The 21870-nt window shown below is 40.8% G+C and overlaps 1 protein-coding gene across 4 annotated transcripts in view; it reads left to right on the forward strand.

The window, feature by feature from the left end:
• CLUAP1 (clusterin associated protein 1) overlaps positions 1–21870 on the forward strand; it is a 142747-nt gene that overhangs the window by 82799 nt on the left and 38078 nt on the right. For all 4 annotated transcript variants that reach the window (XM_067551104.1, XM_067551103.1, XM_067551106.1 and 1 more), the window contains exon 9: positions 20147–20219. In XM_067551104.1, coding sequence (XP_067407205.1) covers positions 20147–20219 — 73 coding nt within the window. The remainder of the gene's footprint in view (positions 1–20146; positions 20220–21870) is intronic.

Raw genomic sequence — 21870 nt, forward strand, 5'->3', positions numbered from 1 at the left:
GGGATGCCCTCTCCTCTGCATTATTCCCCTTTAAAAATCAGGGATGTCTTCATCAGATACTCATAGGGCTTTTCTTGTTTCTCTCTGACCCCAATGCAGTGAATTAGCTGTTCTCAGCCTTGGCTGTCTGGCTTTCAAGAGCAAACCGTACAATTTCCCAGCTCTGTATTTCCAGGCTCCAGCTCCAGTCACTCATTCCTGACTGTATCTCATATCATCGCAGAGGTCAGGCAGTGACTTCATTCCCCATTTCAGTCTCTGTGCCTTGGGCTATGACTCTTATGTTTGCTCATCAGTATTTGTGCCCTTGTTAATTTACAATTATCATTGTTCAAACCACACTAAAATCTGAAAGGGTGTGGAAACAGTAAAAATAAAAGAAAGTACTATTCTGGCATACGGTCATTTGTCTTGTGACAAATGAATAATAAATAAATTCAATAAATCTGCACTACCTCCTGTTGAACTAAACAAATAGCAAGGTTTGTGACCAAACAGCCTTCAGGAAAAAGAAAAACCTACATTAGATGGTGGGCTATAAAACACTTTCATGTTCATGTAAATTGACCTCGCAGAGCGTTTCATTTGACTCAGTCAGGAGAACAGATTTACCTATGTTCTCCACTGAACTGTCTCTATATACTTCACTCAGAACCCCCTTCTTATTTAGTCATGTTATTTACAAAAGTTTTGCATCATCATGATCAAATATGCATCATGATGAAAAAATCACATCTTCCCATCTGCAAGTGGTCTGAGCTTGGCAGGAAGATGCCCAGAAGCTGCTTTATCAGTAAACTGCTGTTTAAACTCAGAGGGATCACACTGGGTTTGGGATACATTTGAATTCTCCCTCCGGGTCTGTGACACTTTCTTCTCCAGCCCTCATAAGTCTGCTTTGTAACTCATTTGCACAAAGCCTGTAAAACAAGGTGCTTCCCTGCAAATCAGCTCATATCACAAATTATAACTAAGCAGGCAATTCTGGACTACAGCAGAGTGTGTAGCTCACATCCCAGTGAGTTCTTCTGAACAAAACAGAGGGAAGAAACTAGGTTTAGCTTCTGAGATGCAGCTTTTCAATTCTGAACAGAGTTTGAGAGCAGATTGATACATCATCTAAGATGTACATTGATGTACATGGCACAGTACTCACTGAAACTTACATTAAACTCGTGTAGGAAAAGTTACAAAGTGATGGACTTTTTCTGAAGAAGGACAGCAAATCATATTTTTCCCTAAAGACAATGAATTTATACCAGCAGTGAATTATTCCCATTGTTTTCGTCACTGCTGACAGTGCCAGCATCATGGTAAAAGTTGATAAACATTCTGTGTGCTAGCAGGTAAGTTCACAAAATACCATTAGGTGTGCTTGATGTGTTCTACAAAGTAAACAATAACTCCACTAATTAACAATGACCATGAGATAATTGCTTAAGGACTTGAAAGTGAGGGAGAAGATGAGGAGGATGATAATGGAGAGGAAGAAGATAGTTTGATGATAGGTGATGATGACGACACACAATCTCACTCAGCATGTGCTCCTCTTTTGTAAAGATGACGTCTTTACGAAAGCAAGAAAGGCAAAGGCATTTTCAGACGCTTCTCAGCCTAGAATGATATTGATCTTTGAATATTTATAAGAATAATCCTTGCTGATGGATCCAGAGAACCTTCTGGAACAATTTACATACAGCTTTGGAGAGATTACTGTTACAGAACTCTGCATGTGTGACAAATGCTCATTCATTTGAAATCACATTCTCCAAAGCACAGAGTTTAAATTAATTTCAGTGATTTTTTCTGTACATAAGCTCATCAGGAAGCCATGTCACTGTGATAGCAATCTTTTGACTGCTGATGCCACCTTAACATTCATGAGATGTACCCTCTGGTGAATTTTGTACCTAAAAGTCCTGGCTTATTCCACTGAGCAGTGTTAAACTGGTTTAGTGATTGTTTGACAGTATCTACACAATGCAGCACCATTTGATATGAGCTTTTTTCATGTCCGGTTTCAACAAGTATGGAGGAAAGTAAAAATCTTTATAAAATGACTTGCACAAGAGAGAGGAAAGCAAAGAAGTAATACAGAAATGCCACACTCTAATCAAGTAGTGCCAGACTTGCTGTTCCCTGGTGCAACATGACCTGGTGAGAATATTATTTAAAGCATTTTTAAAAAAGCCTAGAATAATAAAAGAAAATGCTCAGCTAGCATCTGTGTCCACAGAAGACACTCTATTATGAATCACTAGACTCCCCATATTTGTTTCCTCTGTGGACTTTATGGGAAATCATCTTTTTCAAGCTACCATGAACAAGAAGATTGGGGATTCTAATCTTATAACTTGAAAGTAACAGAAGTTACTTACAGAAGTAAAATGACAGCTGAAGGAAGAATATGCAAATCATCTATCAATAATCTGTTAGATCATCACAGTGTTTCGATTTGTTAGTAATTTGGCACTTCATTCCCTGTGGTTAACGGATTCATCTTCAGTTCTAAATTCATTTTAGTTTCCTTGGTTTTATTTGAATTAGCAGTTGTAATTTAAACATTGTACTGTAATGGAATAATCTCATCCACTCAGAGCACAGGGAATGCTGTAGGGTTGTGGTTTTGATTTTTTTCATGGGTACTGAGCATCTGCTGCTCCTGTTAATTTGTGTAAGAATTATTGGAGGCTCACCACCACTGAGAACCAGCCCATTACAGTGCCTTTCAAACACAGTGCTGGAGTGTTCTACACTCCTCAACAGTGAGGCAGAGTACATCCTTAATATTGCATTCACTTGCATTTTTGTTGTACCTGAACAGAGCACAGAGGAAGAAGAGTGTTGTCACCTTCTCGATTCAGGTGCCACACAATTTCTCTTCCTCTTATCAGTGCTGTTTGTCTCACCCTTGCTGAATGAGTGGCAACATTTTATTATGAAAAGAAATCTCATCATGTGCATATATTAAGGGATGATCTTTATTGCTTTGTTCTATACAAAGCAATAAACAGCTGCTGGGATTGATTAATTGCCAAAGAGGAGCTGGGGCATTTAAATCCATCTTCAAAGCTGTTTATTTTGAGTATACTACAAAGCAGTAGGGATTATTGCTATTCTACAGCAAATCACAACAAGAAACAGAAGAAATAATTATGTTCCTTTGTAAAAGTTAGAAAGTGCACAGGTAGGGAAACAGACACATCTCTGGTAAAGCAGGAGGAGATGGGGAAAGTCTGAGGGAGTAACTGAGAGGGAAGGGCGTGGACTCAGGTGTACTGAAACTCTAGGCAAAAAGAGTTGGCATCCCATCCACTTATCTAAACAACTGAGTTAAGCAAGCAGGTTCTGTTCTACTGTCTCTCAAGCTCATGCCAGGTCCTGCTCCCTTCCTGGTCTCCCCCACGTTTCTCTTCCTCTCACTTCTGCTATGGTGGGAAACTTGTCTTTTGGCCAACTGGCCTGTGCCTGCAGCTCAGACGGTTGGGGACATGGTCCTGAGTGACAAGGTCTAAGTATTCCAAGTGTTCAAAAATCATTTCAGGCCCCCCAAAATCATGAGATTTTTTTTTAAATGTTGGATTCTTTTTATTTACCTTCTTGTTGCTGAGCCTTTAGGTCGCACTTGATTTGCATGTTCAAGCTTGTCTTTGCAAACATGAGAGCTAGAAACTTCATTTTTTAAAAACCTCATTTTTAAAAAAAATGAAAACTGATGTCTTCCTGCAATCACTTGATTCCAGCAGCTGGGGCTTTAAGAAAAATGCATTGAGATTTGTGCTAAAATCACAAGAATGGGCAATGTTGAAGTCTCCTGACTGGCCAGGCTTTTTCTGTGTCCACCCACTCCAAGCGTGGGCTTCCAGAGTGCGGCTCAATCAGATGGCCTCAATCTCTTCCCTGAGTCATGGTGCCTCCTGGCATGTGACACTCTAAACAGTTTTCTGCCTGGCGTGTACCAAAAACCACTTCTGTGAGAACAGCGTGGTTAAAATGTGACTAACTGCTCTGGAGACGCCTGTTCTATTTCTGATTGTTCATTCACTCCTTTTTGAGATGAGATGAGAGAGAGCCATAGCTACCTGCAACTAACAAAGGATGCTAAGTAGCAAGCCATTGTTGATAAAGTAACCAAGGATTAAAGTAGCTGTTACTCATTTTCTGCCTGTTGATAACATGATCTGCTTGATAATTGCAAAATACCAGGCTCAGCATCAGATACCAATATTTGGAAAACTCTTACTGGAATGAATCGGACTGATAAATTTGCTTTCAAATGAAAATGAGAGGCCCAAGTGGAGTTGATCTGCTAAGGAAATAGATGTGTAGAGTGGAGCTCTGTTTTAGAAAATTAGGAATACACCATTTAAAATTGAAAATGGAGGGAGATGCTCCCTGAAAAAGTGCCAACAGCTTGATGATTGTTTTAGAGAAGCAAACCATGCAAAAAAACCAACAAAGTTAAAAGCTCTTGACTGGACTTGTTTAAAACAGGCATCAAGACCAAATGCCTTGGTATTGTCCTTTCTTTTGGGTGCTGCAGACACCGGATTCACAGCCACAGCTATGGAATCAGAGAAGCAAACTGAGTCCTTCAAATTTACTAGTAACAAATCCAATTCTTTGCAAAGCTGCAGATGAATCGTGTATATGTAGCTCGATGATGTGCTCACTAGGATTTTCTCACTGGAGATGAGATTTAATTGAGGGGGGAGGGGGAAATGAAAGCAATAAATGCTGAGGCCCCAAATGAAAAAGTGGATCACATAGTCCCATTGCTTTCAGGTTTTACTAGTAATGATACTAAAACCATGAATTTACAACTAGAAAATGTGAAGGGATAGAAACAGACAATTGCATCTATTTCTACAAAATGGGTTAAATCTAAATGTGTCACAGGACTCTGATTATACCAAGTAAGATTTATATTGACTAGACAAGCACCTCTGAGAAATAGAGGCTGATACAAGGAATGATTCAGGTTAAAAACCAGAATGATAGGCAGTGCAGTTCAGTGTCAGGAAGTCCACAGAGCTTTGTCTATAAAAAGACACTCAAGTTTTTCTTGTCCAAAGTCTCAGGGTATGTCTACACTGATGGCGGCAAAGTCACCGCCGTCACATCAATCTATCTGATCGACTGAACGGTCAGTGAAGGACCCCCTCAAGTGGTGTAGCGCTGCGTCGACAGGAACGCGGTTCCTGTCGGCACAGTGCAGTGAAGACGCCACGCAGAAGGGAAGCACAGCAGTCGACGGGAGTAGCTTGCGTAATGCCCGTCGACTGCTGCCTAATCGCCCAGTAAGTGTAGAGTAGGGCTCAGTCCACACACACAGGTTCCGGTAGTTAGGACATTAGCCTAGCACCTGGGAGACCCAGCTTCGAGTTCTCTGCTGTTTCACAGACTTCCTGTGGGACCTTTGCAAGTCACTTATTCTCTGAGCCTCAGTCCCCAATCTGTAAAATGGGGACAGTAGCACTGCCCTGCCTCCTGGGGTGTGATGAGGATAAATATACTAAAGATCGTGATTTTGCCCAGAGACTTTGGTGCTGTGGGGCATAGAAATACCTTGGATAGACAGACTTGAACACTGTTGAAGAAAACACCCAGAAAGAAGGGACTGGAGGTGGTTGGTCTGTTTCCAGCCTCATTTCTGGTTCAACACGCCAACACTGAGAAAGTATTTTCGGAGGAAGATACTGCTCCAGAGCTCCTGGAGAAAATATAAAGAAAAGGCCACTTGCAAGAGGTGGGGACGTGCAAAGAGGGTGGCCACTTGATGTATCCTAGAGGAGTATGATCTAATCGATTTTACAGTTTTGTGCCTTCCCCTCCTGTAAATTTCCTTTTAAAGATTTTGATGGAGAAGTTAAAAATGAAGTCAGACTACTTATCATTAAGTATTATATATAAGTGTAAATTATACCAATTTTTCTGAAAGCTATTCCCTCTTAAGGAATTTTTGTTTAACTATTGCTCTGCAGGTGCTAATATAATTGTATCAGATACTTAGTTCTTAATCAAAATGAAATTCATCCCCTTGTAACTGACTCCAGCATGATTTTACCTAATGGATGGTAATGTTTGTGTAAATTACCCTGTCACATTACCTTAACAGCTGGTCTTCTCTACTGATACCCAATTGTATGCAGACTTCTATTGAATATAAAGAAAAAGAATCTTGGTTTTTTGGAATAACTGAAAGTTGACTCTGATTAGAGCAGTGATTCAAAGGTATGCCAAGAGTGGCTTTGTTCGCAGGTCTAAGATGTGCCCTACAAAGTACAGACTGAAAAGTACGACTACTACTACTACTATTCATTATTATTATTAAAGACCAAAAATAAAAATGTAATAAACATGACATGATAAATCAACAAAGTGAACAAAGGAAGTGGGCCATATGGAAAAGAAATAATGTGATTGGACACATTTAGGGTCAAATTCCCTGCAACCTTTTTTGTTTGTTTGTTTTTAAATGTTTATGGTCACATTTTTTAAAGAGGCACACACACAAAGATATGTAGGTACCCAAGCAAAAGCAAGGTACAAATGCGACAGGGTCAGATCCCCAAGTGGTGTAAATTGATGAACGACAACTCTGTTGATGAGGCAAGTAAATTCATTAACTCCATCAAAATCAGTGGAACTGCACTGGTTTATACAGACCCGCTGTTGATCTGGCTAAAAACATCTGCTTTAATGCTTTTCTTTATTAGACTTGTCACATCTTGAATAATTTTTAAAAAAATATTTAAATGTTGCCTGAGTATTTTCTGTACCAGACTGTCAGTGAAGGGAAATGTGCATTTTCAGTATAAATATGAATCAGGAGATAAATCCAAGTTAGAAATGAACCCAAGTTTCATTCCTATATTCCTGGACAGCTGAATATTTAAGTCACTACGTAATGTAAGATGTGAGTCTCATTGGACAAGACATGTTCAAAGTAGATTCAGATAACCAAATGTACAGGCTGTCATTTAGGAAACCTCTGAAGGGGGAAAATGATTCAAAAATAGACAAGTTCCATACATCTTTCTTATGTAATATCTCAGAGTCCATCTCAAACTCTTGGAGCCACTTCAACTGTCCCTGATTTGGGAGCATATAGAGTCAGAACTAGAAGATAAATGAAGACAGAACTGGCTTATGGCCCCAGACTTTTCCCCAAAGACATTTTATTTAGATTTTGCTGCCTAATTCTGTGATAACCCTTTGATTTGAACATAACCTTCATGGGAGATTGACAAATGAATTGTGATATCCTCCTCATGCTTATTTGCAAACCCCGGATAAAGCGGCGTCTTTGTCCCAGTGAAGACATACATATTCATCTAACTGCTTATCAGCACAGAAGTGAAAAGCCAGCTTGATGGGCCTAGAACTACAGATACACGTAAGTGTTCCCAGAGCTGTCATAACCAACAGACACTATCATTATAAAGGGGCTCTATATATTTATGATGAAGCAACTGTAAAGAAACCATAGCAGAATGTATTTTACAGCGGACTGTATTCTCTGCACTGCACCTGCTCTGACTGCCTGAAGCTTACATGTTGCAGGAAACCCTGGAGGGTCTGGAGCAGCCTTGCCAGGAGTCTCTGGGTGCCATTCAGGTGTACTGCAGCCACTAGAGCCTCAAAGGCCTGGAGATGGACTCCACAAGGAGTCCTCTGGTGCCTTTAGGTGGTACTGCACCCTGTTCTGGCCCTCAGGTGCTCTATAGAGAGTGTTTAGACTAGAGTATGTTTGACAGTGGGGCCATTAGCCTCACTCCTATGGCCAGATGCCTCAGCAGATGTTAATGATGTTAATGCAAAGTAATGTACATTGGAAAACATAATCCCAACAATATATAGAAAATGATGGGGATCTAAAAAAATGATGGGGTCTAAATTAGCTGTTACCACTCAAGAAAGAGATCTTGGAGTCATTGCAGATAGTTCTCTAAAAACACCCACTCAATGTGCAGCGGCAGTCAAAAAAGCTAACAGAATGTTTTGGAAAGGGATAGATAAGACAGAAAACATCATATTGCCTCTTTATAAATCCATGATATGCCCACATCTCAAATACTGCATGCAGATCTGGTTGCCCCATCTCAAAAAAGATATTTGGAATTGGAAAAAGTACAGAAAAGGGCAACTAAAATGATTAGGTGTATGGAAAAGCTTCAATATGAGGAGAGATTAATCAGACTGGGACTTTTCAGCTTGGAAAAGAGACGACTAAGGGGGGAACATGATAAAAGTCTGTAAAATAATGACGTGTGGAGAAAGTAACAAAGGAAATGTTATTTACTCCTCATAACACAAAAACTAGGGATCACCAAATAAAAATAATAGGCAGCAGGTTTAAAACAAACAAAAGGAAGTATTTCTTCACACAACACACAGTCAACCTGTGGAACTCCTTGCCAGAGGATGTTGTGAAGGCCAAGACTATAAAGGGGTTCAAAAAAGAGCTAGATAATTTCATGGAGGATAGATCCATCAATGGCTATTAGCCAGGATAGGCCGGGATTGCTGTGTGCCAGAGGATGGGAGTGACCAATGAGATGGATCACTTGATGATGACCTGTTCTGTTCATTCTCTCTGAAGCACCTGGCATTGGCCACTGTCGGAAGACAGGATACTGGACTAGATGGTCTGACCCAGTATGGCCGTTTTTATGTTCTTATGACTTAATCGTCACAACAACCCTATTGAGGACGCAAGTATTATTATCCCCACTTTATAAATGAATAATGATACTTATTTCACCAAATGGGGAAACTGAGGCACATGAAGGCTAATGTCCTAATTTTCAGCGGTTCTGAGCACCCACAACTGTACTTGAAGTCAGTGGGAATTGCATGTGCTCAGCACTTCTGAAAACTGGGTCATAAATAACTTGTCCAAGTCACATAATGAGTCAGTGGTAGAGCCAGCCTGATACACAGTCTCCTCCTCCAACTGTTAGATGATAGCCTCTGTATACTCACTGGCTTTTACAAAGGCAATTGCATTTTGTTGTTTGATGTCCATTTTCTTCAGGAAATAGTAGTTCAAATTTAAAAAAACAATTCAGCTGGTAGATGAAAAATCATTATGGAGGTGCTAAACTTGTATAGCTTTCTGTAAAATGATTTTCAGATCTGTTTGCCATTCATCCTATCTCAAGAGTGTGCAGGTAATATTTGGGTCTCACGTACAGTAATAGACTAGTTTATGTGAGAATGTACTGCAGAATTCCTAAATACTGTGTCTTATTCCTGGTTTCCAAAGGCTTGCTCAAACAAGTATGAGATGTAAGACCATCTGTTATGCCATTTAAAGCAGGAATGAGATACAGTGGGGGACTTGAAATCTGACTGCCTTGAAAACCCTAGGGAAGATTATTGTATTTCTTGCTGATCTGGGCAGACCCTACGTGGTTGGTATGCACATGGTCAAGTGAAGTATGTATGTAGGTGAGACAATATTTATAAGGAAATGTTTTACTTTGTGCTAATAGGACAAGAAAAACATTCCCATGACATCTCTATTTGTTGATATTATTGGATATTTATAGGACACTCTGAATGTAGGTGGCACATTACAAACACAAATATAAGATACATGCTCAGAAGAGCTGACAACCCAATATAGGCAAATACATGGGGGAGGGGGAGGGAACTAGTTCAACATATGGCAGAAGACCTGGACACAACAGATCAATGAGGAGAGCCAAATCTTAGGTAACATGTATACATGTTTTACTGTACATTTCTATAGAATATCTACTTTGTTTTTGTAAAATAATCAAAATGGCTATAGTTTAAGGAGGAGATCATGTCACTATATAGGAAAAAACACATATCATATGGGACAAGAAACTAAGGAGTTCCCCCCAGATCTTTCCCTCTCAATGGGGGTTGCCCTTCTCTGAAGCAGACAGGGATTTCAGTCCCCAGACTCTGCGGATGCCCTGGGGCCATTCAGAGCTGGAATCCAGGTTCTGAAGAGACAGTCTAATTTTGTATTAATTGACATTAACACGACATGGTTGCACCACAGTTTATACTGCTACTTTAATTAGTTACAATCACCTCATAGAAGAAAGCCATGTGCTATAGCTTTCTTCCCTGCTCACTGCATAAACTCGGCATGGCGCTTAAATACTTGAGCCTGCTTTTACTGCTAATTGAGGCATTCAGTCAGTCAGTCATGGCTGCTCAAGGAGGACAAGGCCAGATCCTTTGCTAGAGAGCTGTCACCATCACAACTGCATAGAAAATGTGACTGTTGTCCTCTATGAAATTATATCCTATTGAAGTCCATAGTGTTGTATTCTCTAATGTGTTTTAAAGAGCATTCAGTGCCATTATGGTTTATCATGTCTTTTCGTTGCTCTCCTGTCATCTTTCAGAAGTACTGAGTTATATGAAAATAGCTAGGATAATACCGAAAGACACATCTCAGATTAGCATGGCCTCGTTTTTACTGAACTAAAAAATGTACAAATAGATATATGTGATATACATTATTTTTTTAGCATATTTGAAAGCATTTGGAACTGTCTAAAGTTAAGAGGGGAAAAAAGAATTTTAGAGAAAATCTGGTCAGACCAAAACAAGGAAATATGACTGTACAATCACAAAACTTGGCAGGCAGGGATAAAGGTACTACCCAAAGCTATTTATAATTCATTTTAAAAACCAATTATTAGATTTCAAGGGAGGAATTTTGGCCCCATTTAAATCAGTTAAAGTTTTGCCATTGGCTTCAGTAGAGCCAGGATTTTATCACAAGTCCCTTTGTAAGCAGGTACACGGCGTAAATGGAAAATAAAATATGTGATGTACTTTACACTTCACTGCTACATATACAGGTTATCCCTACCTCTACTGCTTTCTTTGGCGGTCTTACCTGTTGAGGACAGTAAATGTAACTGATGTCACCAAAAGCAGAGTTCCAAATAGCTTATGTCCACATTCTTGAAAAGGGGACTTTGGTTTTCTTCCATGCATCTGTAAAATATTTCCTTTGGCAATTGTTACACTTGTACCTACCAAATCACTAGCCCAGGAGTCCATGTGACTTAGATGTGCTTCTTTCCCTTTGAACTGCTGAGAGAATGTTCATTCCATTTTCTCTCCCTGGAGACATCCTTTTTAGTAGCCATGCCATGAGCTACAAAAGCCATCGAGATTCAGACTCTCATGGCTGCATGACCCCTTCCCGAATCCTTTATTATTTTTCAGAAGGGCTCAGTGTTGTTTGAGGACACATCCTAACCATCCTAAATATTTGGCAAAGGTAACGTCAACAGATTCATTTAAATCAACCTATTATACTTCCAGTTTTCCTCCCTGTGACATTACCCAGGGTATAGTCTAGACCGATGAACAGCTGTGTCTCCTCATTTCTCCAACCTATGGTATTTTTACACTGCTTTGCTGTGAGAGCTAGCATTCCTGATCTGCTCACACCCAGCCTCCAGCATGTAAATCACTCCTAGATATACAGTGTGAGTGCTATAGCCAGCCACTCCTGAATTACACTGCAGAGCAACAGCAGCAATTCCCTTTCCCAGCCTTTCCCGCAGAAATGTGTGTCTTGTACTGCTCAACTTTCTCTCTTCTTCTGGACAATACAGCTCATAGAAAGTCTCATTTTTTAATAGAAAATGATATGTAAAAATCCTGTTATCTCAAATCGAGTTTCCCAAACACTTCAATCCAAACACACTGGTTTAGATAAACGAGTTTATTAACTACAAAAAGAAAAATGTTAAGAGATTACAAATAATGAAGCATAAAAGTCAGAATTGGTTACAAAAAAATAAAAGTAAAATGCAACTAACACCTAACTTAAGCTAAGTGGATTCAAAGCAAAAGTCTTTCTCCCCACATCTTAGCAATCTTACTGGCTGAACTTCTTTCAGACAGGATCTCTTCCCAGTCCAATGATGCTTCCTTTGTTCTTCAAGGGTTGCTGATGCTGTGAGTAGAGATGAAAGGAAGGATATTTTGGGGGCAGCCATTCCCCCATCTTATAGTTTTCTTTCTTCTTTGAGAATCACCTCCTGCTGAGGTTCAGGAAACAGAAAATCTGTGTGGATGGGAATCTCAAGCCATTTCTTTGTGAAAATGTAGATTTTTCGCTCACACCCTCTTTCCTGGCCAAGAATGGCCTCTTAACCAGGTGATAGTCCATTTGACTTTGTTGATACTTGGCTGAGGCATCAGTTTGCCTTTTGTCTCTGAGGAACTGGTTTGTGGCAGCCCTTGATAATATCATAGTGTAGAATTTTATAACTTTTCATACGATGTTGCCACACATATTTTACCAGGACAATGATGATCAGCAAATTACACATATTCAATTGATACTTCACAAGGCAGACTTTGGACAAGATTTATCATAGGTAAGGTTAATATTCTGTCACAGGTATTAAAAGTTAGGGACAGGTCACAGGCAATAAACAAAAATTCATCGAAGCTGCAATCTGTCCCTGACTTTTACTAAAAATACCCTGGGTTGGGAGAGCAAACAGCAGTGCCGGGGCTTAAAGCTGCTCCAGCCCTCTGCTGCTACTGCGGCTGACCACTGCTGCTCCAACCCCAGGGGGGCTGACCCAGCTTGGCCACTGCTCTGGCGGGTCGAGGCTCATTGCTTCGGTGGCCCTGTGGGGGGCTGGCTGCTGTTCAACCCTGGGGGAGGGGGAAGGCTGGCCACCAACTAGCTATTCGGTGATCCTGAGGGAGGCAGCAGGCCGCCAATCAGCTGTTATGGGACTGGCTGCTATTAGCTGCCCCAGAAGCCGTAGTTCTGGAGCTGCCAGTTGCTCCAATCCTGCCCCAGAAGAAGGTCCAGAGGTCCCGGAAAGTCACGGAATCATTACTTCTGTGACAGAATCGTATCCTTGATCATAGTTCGATAAAAGGGGTGAGCATAGGGGTACACATTGTCATGCTCCTGGAACTTTATGACTTCCTGAAGAGGCCAAGTTACAAAGGGCTATATGTGAAAATGGTCATTAATGATTACTTGGACAGAACCAAGCCATTCTGTAACTCATTCGTAGCTTTTAAGGGAAATGATGAGCCTGTACCATTGTAAGCCTATCGAAGTAGACCAATGCTTTGTACCTCCCTAGCTCCAGGCTGGAGCTGCAGTAGCCCAGGATAAGAGCTCATTCTATTAGGATGCATCTGCATTGGCTGCATGTCTTTGTTACTGCAAGTTGTAAGACCGTCACTGGGAGTTCAGCTCACCCATTGCAAAGTTTTGTTTTCTGATTCTGGAGCCAGGTTAGAAACTTGTTTTGAGAGATCAGAGCTTCAGGCCTGGTCTACATTGCTGATGAAATTCAGCAGCAGTTGATGGGTGTGTAACTTCCCTTTAGCACGCTGTCTCCACAGCACTATGCCAAAGGGAAATGCGTACCCATCGACACAGCGCTTTGCTTTTTGGGGAATGATTTTATTAGATTGACTTCTGGATCGATTGAGCAGGTCTTCACTTCCGCTCAATCAATCCGGATAAATCGATCTGACAGCGGCGAATTTGCCACCGTCAGTGTAGACATACCCTCAGTTTCTGTTTAATTAGTGCTTTGCAGTTCTCTCCCAGTGTATTGCTTCTGCTCGCTGATCTGCTAGGGAGGTCCTTTTGAAGTAATAATTTCACAAGGATGAAAGGAAAGATCACTTACCAGTAACTGGAATTCTTTGAATATTTTGCCTCTGAAACCCACATCCTTGCTATCTTCTTCAGCGTCAGTAAATAGGCTTTGTTAATTTGGAGAAGGATGGAAGAGAGTTAAGTGTGGAGGGCCATTTATATCTACAGCTGTAATATCCAGATCTAGGGCCAGTGTGGACCCTGCTGTGAATAACTCTAGAGCTCACAAAGTCTTGCACTTCATTTCCCTTTGGTGTAGATCCATAGAGGTGATGTAGTCAGAGAATTCCAGCTACAAGTTCGTAACCTTCCTTGGCTTGCTTGCCATGCCCACAGTCCCTCTCATCCCAATTCACCACTTTCCTCCATCCCTTAGCTACTTCATTTCTCATCCTCGCTTGCTTTAATGAGCAAAATGGGGATCCTTGGAAAAAGCACCAGTATGCCATACTGATGCAAATTGGCCCAGTCTGTTCCTGACAGAAGGTGAGTTGAGAGCACAGTTTCCTGAATAAAGTATTTAGAATGTATTGAGTTCAGATGAACTAAGTTGTCAAGAAGATGTGCTAGTCTCTTTTTCCTTCTCTATGCTTTAGCAGCCTTCATTTCACTCTTGCAAAGTTTCCCCTCAGAACTTTATTCATTTCCATTAGTTTTAACATCTAGGTGCAAAACAGTAATTACATAATCGTCTCTTGTTTTACACACTTTGAAGGAGCAGCCTCCATTTCCATCTTGCAGGAAAAGTCATTTTATTATTTCTTCTCAGACCTTGTGCACATTCCCAGAAAGAGATGTGCAGGTTTCTAAATGTTCTGTTACCCATCACCCATCACTGAATTTAATTTCATCAAAGCAGTCGCTCGCTGCAGTTGAAAAGATGAACAATGTGCAGTACTCAAATAGGTGTTTCACTCTCTCTCACACACCCACGAAACTGTAATTGACATCTATAGGAGTAAGCTGTAAAAAATCAGTAGGAAGTTGGGGGAAGGTTTCGTTTTTTTGGTTTTGTAACAGTAATTGTAAATCTAAAAAATCACATAGAAAATCATCATTATGGGCTGTGATATTCCCCTTGCTCACCCCTCTCTCTCACTGACTCTTTCTCTCACACACACCTGAAATCTCTGCTGAAGCTTTCCTTTTATTCCCTAAGCCCCCTCACACTCTCAGTTTCTAATACTTGGCAGTTTGGCTCTTGGTAGATTGTACACAGTTCCCCAGGCTCTGACATTTTGCACCTTGCCTGTACACTCCTAGCAAATTTCAAATATCCAGGCTACTATTTGTCATTTTATTCCTTCTAGGCATCATCCAGTTCATGAAAGGTAATTGTGTTCTAGTTCACGTGGAACAGCTGAGAAATGGGGAAAGCACAGCTTCCCAGAGTAATAGAAAATTATGGGAGTACAATAAGAAGTGTCCTTATATGACATTTTATACTTGAGAGGACTGGAGATAGCCTGATTCATTTCTATGCAGTGGTGTTGTAGCCGTGTGGGTCCCAGGATATTAGAGAGATTTTGATATTACCTCACCCACCTTGTCTCTCTCTGATACATTTATAGGGTTTTTTTTAAAAAAGTCTCTGGTACAGACTAGACATTCTCTATATATTACAACCTAGATTAGTTAAAGGCCTCAGTGCAGCCAAGGGGGGACACCCAAGACTGTCAGACAATCAGAAAGGATTGGGAATGCCACTTCTGCACACCTTGAAGTGTACATAAAGAGTCTTCCAGCCCTGAGTGCAGACTTTGGAGATTGCTGGCTGGTTCCCCAGAGTAAGGACAGGTGCTGACTTCTTAAACTCAGACAACTCTCTCAGCAGGACTAAGACTCCATTATGGCTAGCTGTTTCCCTTCATCCAAAAAGGGGCTGCAGTCCTCTGCTGCTGTTTGTTTTCTAGCTACTGCTAGAGAATTATAGAATTATTATTCCTCAGAAAGGGAAACCAGAAGAAAAAGAGAGAAAGATGTGTATTGAAGGAAACTCCAGGGTATGAAAACAAGCATATGAAATGAGAATGCCAACTCTGCTGGGGAGCTTTGACTGCCCTGGGTATAAAAACAAAACACAAAATGTGTGCGTCTCTCCGAAGCGATCAGTGTTTCAGGTAATTTGGAATACACCGCAGGGTTTGCTAGAGGAGGGACTCAAGTATATTGAACTGCAGACAAATGCTAAACACCCGACCCTACATAGCAACTCGGTGGCAAGCCCTAAAAGGCAGCTTTTATGAGCAACTCACATAAGTTGTGGAAGTTTTTTTACTTTCAAAACTCCTATGCTCTAACTTTTGTTGCCTTGCTGACTCTTGGGAGCACAGCTGGGAAATGGCTAACCATGGAATTGTGACTAGGAACAGAAGGACAAATCTGATGAGTTCTGTGTGTGGGCTGCCGAGGATTCTGGGACTTAGTGCAGGATGTGCTCAGTCTGACTAGATGGTGCACAATAAATTTAAGGAAATGTGTTCAGTGAACAAGAAAACAGATGTCTCCTAGATGAATCATATTATAATAATGAAGCTGCAACCCATTTGAAAAGATCAGTATGTAGCATTTTAGTTGTTTCAGTTCCCTGTGCTGGAATTTTAAGAGCTCAAGATATTTTTTGGGTTACAGTTTCCAGAAGCACTCTAAAGCTGCATCTTTTCTTGCACAGAATTTCAGATTTACTCATGCCCTATGGGTGCAGTAGTTAGCCTTTTTGCATGTTTGTGTGTGCAGGCCAGGTAGCCAAAGGATTAACTGCTGGATTTGCAGGTGTGTAGGCAAGGGTTTGCACATGCCAAAATATAGGCATAAAAACTGGCACTCACAAAGCTCCTATTGATATTGGCCCAAAGACTTCACTAGTTCTGATTATTGGCAAGGTCAGTACCTGGCAGTTTTTCCCTCTCACACAGAGTGTATTGTGCTCAGTTCAGACTTTGTGCTGTGACCTTTATTCTCTTGCTGTGGCCCTGGAGCTCATAATTCCCACCTAGGCTTTGCAGTATCATATGCATGATTCTAAGCAATCATTAGCAGCTTTCCAGGTGTCCATAGAGCCATTGTCCTCTCTCCGTTAGCTCTCCTACCCATAATGTTTTTTTTTAAAACTGAGTACTGAACAGTTCTATATGACAGTCAGTTTCCATGGGCGTCTGAAACATACGATGGGTTAGATGGGATTTGGTCCTTTTGTAGGGAAGCAAAGGAGAAGGGTGTAAGGACCCCTGACTTGTGCTTCCTGGCCAGGAGGACAATTGCAGTTTCCGTATTCTCCTTATTTTATGGGATTATTTCTTCCTAGCACCTCCAGGGACAGGGACCATTGTCCATGGACCCCATACCCAGCTTGCAAACTGACTCCATTCCCAATGTAGGACTGTGCCTTGCAAATGAAATTGAGTCTATACTACTTATGAAATGACAGTTGTTGGCACATTGTACTGAAAAACTCTTATGAAAATGTAACCACTTTGCAGGAATGTTCCTGAACTCTTAATCCTAGTGTAACTCACCTAGAACTCAGGGCTCCTGAAACACCCAGAAGAGTCACCAGTCATATTTTTCCAGCTAATACATTTAATCCCCTTTATTGAACAAAATAATTCATAGTTATTTAGAAGGAAATCCTGCCAGCTATACAGCCTACACTGGAAAGTTTTGCCAGTGCTATGTTAGTTAAAAGTGAAAAGCTCCCCTAGCCAACACAGCTGTGCCAGCAAAAATCCTAGTGTAGTTGCAATTATACCAGCGAAAAAGTCCTTCTGCTGGCATAGTTTATGCTATTCAGGGAACTGATTTGAACTATATTAGCAAAAAACATGTATCTCCACATATCAGTTCTACCAGTTCTATACCATCAAACCTTTAATTGTTGCTAACACCTAACTGGTGCACACCAATCACCCACATTCCATGAGAGGCACACACAGCTAGCACTTGCTGCCAAGGACAGCTTATGCCCTAACTTTCTGGTGACCTGTCCCTGACCCCTTGGGGCTATGGTGCATCAGCTAGTCCAATAGCCAATCCACCTTCCCAGCAGTTTTCACAAGTGCTGGCTAGGAATCCTGGCTTGCCGCTCCCTGAGGCTTAGTGAGAGGAGATTCTCTTCCCCCATTAGCTTACCTGTACCAATAAGTGCTGGACGTGGCCCGTAAAGTTATACCATTCTAACAGAAAGTGTAAAGATGTTTGTGTTACAAACCATGTAACCAAAGTGTGTCTCTTTTGGATACTGTATCAGCAGTGCATTTGGAAACAGAATTTGCTTAATGTACCAGCAGTTTGTTCTGTTCATTAAGGGTTTATTATGTAGCTCCACTTATGTTCTAGGAGGGAAGATTTCCTCCTGAGATCAATGGCCCTTTCAACTTCCCTTCTAATCTTGCTCCCTGTGTCTAGCTTTTTTTTTTTCCATGCTAAATATGAAAAGTTAATATGCAGGTTTGACCTAGCATAGGCTTCTATCAAAGCACTTGTATTTATTATTTTAATGGTATGCACGTTCGCTGTCCTGCTAAAGGAGTATGGGTTCCTGCCTAGAAAATCAAAGCCTCAGAAAAAACAGAACCCAATCACACTACATTAAAGCTGTTGTCTACCTTTCTTTCTTTTGTGGGGCTGTAGTTGAGACTGCAAATCCAGTATATTTTTGGAAGCTAAATCATTGAATGGATTGTTGGCAAGCTGATGAGGGTTGTATGATATTTTCTCTTAGATTATCTCTGATAAGGTAAATAAATATCAGATTTCTAAGATGCCTTTCATCACAGAGGCTGCTCTAACTTACCCCAGCTGGTAAGAGCTCCCAAAGAACTGTTCTGCCAGCCAGGAATCACTAAAGCACAACAGCACTCATGTCTGCTCCTACTGGGCTAAACTCTGACATGGCTCTGGGCCTCTGGCACCATGTGGCCTAGTATAGATGACATAGAGTTGGTTACACTGGGTGTACCTATCCAGAGACTCCCCATGCCAAGATCACCTTCAGGTGCCCGGTTAGGATGGTTTTATGTCTTCTTGACATTGCCAGAGTAGCAAAAAGGAGTTGTAGCATGAAGCAGGATCTGGCTCCTGATGCTTTTTCCGCTGTCAGTCATCTCTCCTTTTACTTTCCATACCAGTGGGTTTTTTTTTTTTCGTTTTGTTTTAATAAAACGGGCCAGTGTTGATCCACTACCACCTCCACCATGCTTTCTGGGAACGCTTAGACATCTTGCCATGTTTATCCAGTCCCATTAGCTCCATTCTGACTGTCTCACTTTGAACTACTTGATCTGAATTTACCCTAATTTTTAAACCTCTTCCCTCCGGTTCTGCATTGTCCATCTCACTGTCCTGCTCTGAAGCATTCAGCAATTTTCTCACCAACTAATCTGTCCTTACAAAAATAAGCTCTTCTTCTTTGACCCTCAGTTGTAACAATGGAACATCCTTTCCAAGAATCCAGCCTCACTGACATGCATTTTAGTGCCGTGGGTATGTTTTAGTCCTAAAAGGATGGAGAACTTCATGAACTCAGTTGCACTGTGCACTCTTTGTACTCTGCTACCAGCAATTGTTTTGTGATGAGCTCAACCTAAAGGGATTGTTAATTGCCGTATGAAGAGCATTGTGTCTGTAGTACTCACTCTGCACATCTGCCCTCATCCTCTAGATCCTTTTTACAAGGGCAGGCATATTTTCTTCCTCAGAATGCTGAGCTGGGAGGAATGTATCACTTCTATGGCCTCACTGTTTCTACCCTCGAAAACATCAGTGCTGCAGCCAGATGTCCTCTATTCCAGCTTTCACCACTCTCCTAAACCCCAAATAATACTTAGAACTTCTCTACCTTTACAGTTTAATAGAGCCATTTCTAACCAGCCATTTACCCCTGCTAGACTAGGATTTTGGAGTGCCTAAAAGCCACTTTATAATTGCTTCTATATGATTCTTGCTCGTTAGACTCAGGCCTTTTAATAAATTGTGAATCACTGGTGTTTATGTGAAATCCTGCTTTCCAGAAACTCATTACTATTCATCAGTGTAGCAGTCGCTGTTCTAGCCACCTGTTACTTTCCTTTGCTCTCAATCCATATATGTGGTCGTTGTATCATAGTTACTCTAGATCCTTTATTCCTTTCCACAGGAAGTTCCCATCACATAGTAATGGCAGTAATTGTGCATGGGGGCTGAGACAGTTGTGTTCATTTTCAATGTGGTGAGTGAGGGATAGGTCACAGGACTCCCATTGGGAGTTGTATGGCTGACTCCCATGCACTGCTTTACCTCTGTGTATTCCTTACATCCTTGCCTTATGATCAAAGAGGGTCTGAACTCTCCAATTTAGATGAAGGTCTTTTCTTTCTGAAACACTTCCTGTGCTGAAATTCTCTAGTCTCAATCTACTCATGGGTGCCCATAATGGTTACTGCAGGAGCATCTGATTAACCCCCTGACCTGGGAATGTGGCAGCTGTTCTGATTCTGATGTATTCACTCCTTGCAGGAAGCAGAGAACACACTACGGCTGATGCAGAACAGGCTGAAGGAGGAGGAAAAACGCCTGCTCAAGAGTGGAAGTAAGCTATGTTTCTTTACTGCATGGGCTAGAAGAATAAATTGTAGATTGCCAATTGCTTCATACGTAAAGATCCCATTGAAGCTGAGGGGAATTTTATCAGCTGCCTACTGGGTAGGCTGAAGAGCAGACCTATTATGTTAGAAAAAGTGAAGCCACATTAGCTTAAAAAGACTACAAAAATCACTGACCTAAGCTGTGCGTTACTGCACTCTATAAATCCTACCTACAGTGTTGAGGGTGAGTGCAGTCACGTAGTAAACATGGGTTTGCTCTTCTCCAGCTAGCAGGGGCCAGGCATGCTATAGAGGCACTGCATTTATAAAGCTCCTGTAGGAAGGCATTGTGAAGAAAGTTCAGTGTTCTGACAAGCGTTAAACTCCAGTTCAGCAAGGTATTTAAGCATGTGTGTAACTTTAAGCACATGAGTAGTCTCATTGGGTTATGGAATGAGGTGGTTGCTTAAAGTTACACACCTGCTTATGGATCTTGAAGAATCAGAGTATAAATTCTGATTTCATTAGTTTGCATGATACTTATATGCTGTGGAATTTGTTTGTGGATTGGTATTAATTATTTATAGTTTATGGATCAAGTAATAACCTTTCCTCTAGTAAATCATGCATGAATAACTATTTTTGAAGGAGTGCTCCTTGATTACCAAAAATAATTAAATCATGGGCTATGGTCTGCACTGAACTACATCTGTGCATCTTCTTTGATTTTAGTTGGGGGTATACGGGTATGAATGAAGTCAGAATCTGTGTCTATGTTGTTAACATTTACTTTTATTAAATAAAAAAACTAGCAGAGGATCAGAAGGGAATAATTTTTTCCTGGGGTTCTGTCAGCAATGTGAACATCTAAGATTTTGCTGCTTCAATAGTTAGACATCAGTAGAACTCCCCTGTGTAAATTATTACAGTGACTTTAATATTGCAATATATGCATTTATACATAGCAAGAAAAATAGATGAGGTTTAATCCTCTGGCTCAGATACAGTAAGTTCCATTAAAGCTGCAAGAACAGAGAATGTAAAAGTTGAATTTGACAATTTCAGTTTTTGTCAGATGTTCTTCCAGCAGGCAAGAGGGAAAGAGAATTAATTAATTCATTCCATTGTTCCCACTCCGTATATCAGTACAGTTAAACCTATAAAAGTTTTCTATACCCACTTTAGCACTGGGAATCCAGGATGTACAATATATATTAGGATAATGTATAATCTTTTTGATGATTCTTCTGAGAACATATTAAAATGAAATTTGATAAAGACAAATGCAAAGTACTTCACTTAGGAAGAAAAGCAAAACCATAAAATGGGGAGTAACTGGCTAGGTAGCACTGCCGAAAAAGATCTGAGAGTTATAGTGAATCACACTGAATATTAAGAAGGCTAATATCAGTCTGGGGTATATTACCAGGGAGTGTCGTATGGACAGGATGCAGAGAGAAGATTTCTAGACACCATTAATGGCTGCTTCTTTGAGCAGTTAGTCCTGGAACCCACAAGGGGAGAGGCAATTCTTGATATACTGTAGCCTTAAGTGATGCACAGGATCTGGTCCAAGAGGTGAATATAGCTGAACCTCTCGGTAAAAGTGACCATAATGTAATTACATTTAACATCATTTGGGGTGGGGAGTAAATA

Source organism: Emydura macquarii, unplaced genomic scaffold (assembly GCF_026122565.2).
Source record: "Emydura macquarii macquarii isolate MOO-44397 ecotype Brisbane River unplaced genomic scaffold, CSIRO-AGI_Emac_v2 contig_1348, whole genome shotgun sequence".
Taxonomy (NCBI): Eukaryota; Metazoa; Chordata; order Testudines; family Chelidae; genus Emydura; species Emydura macquarii.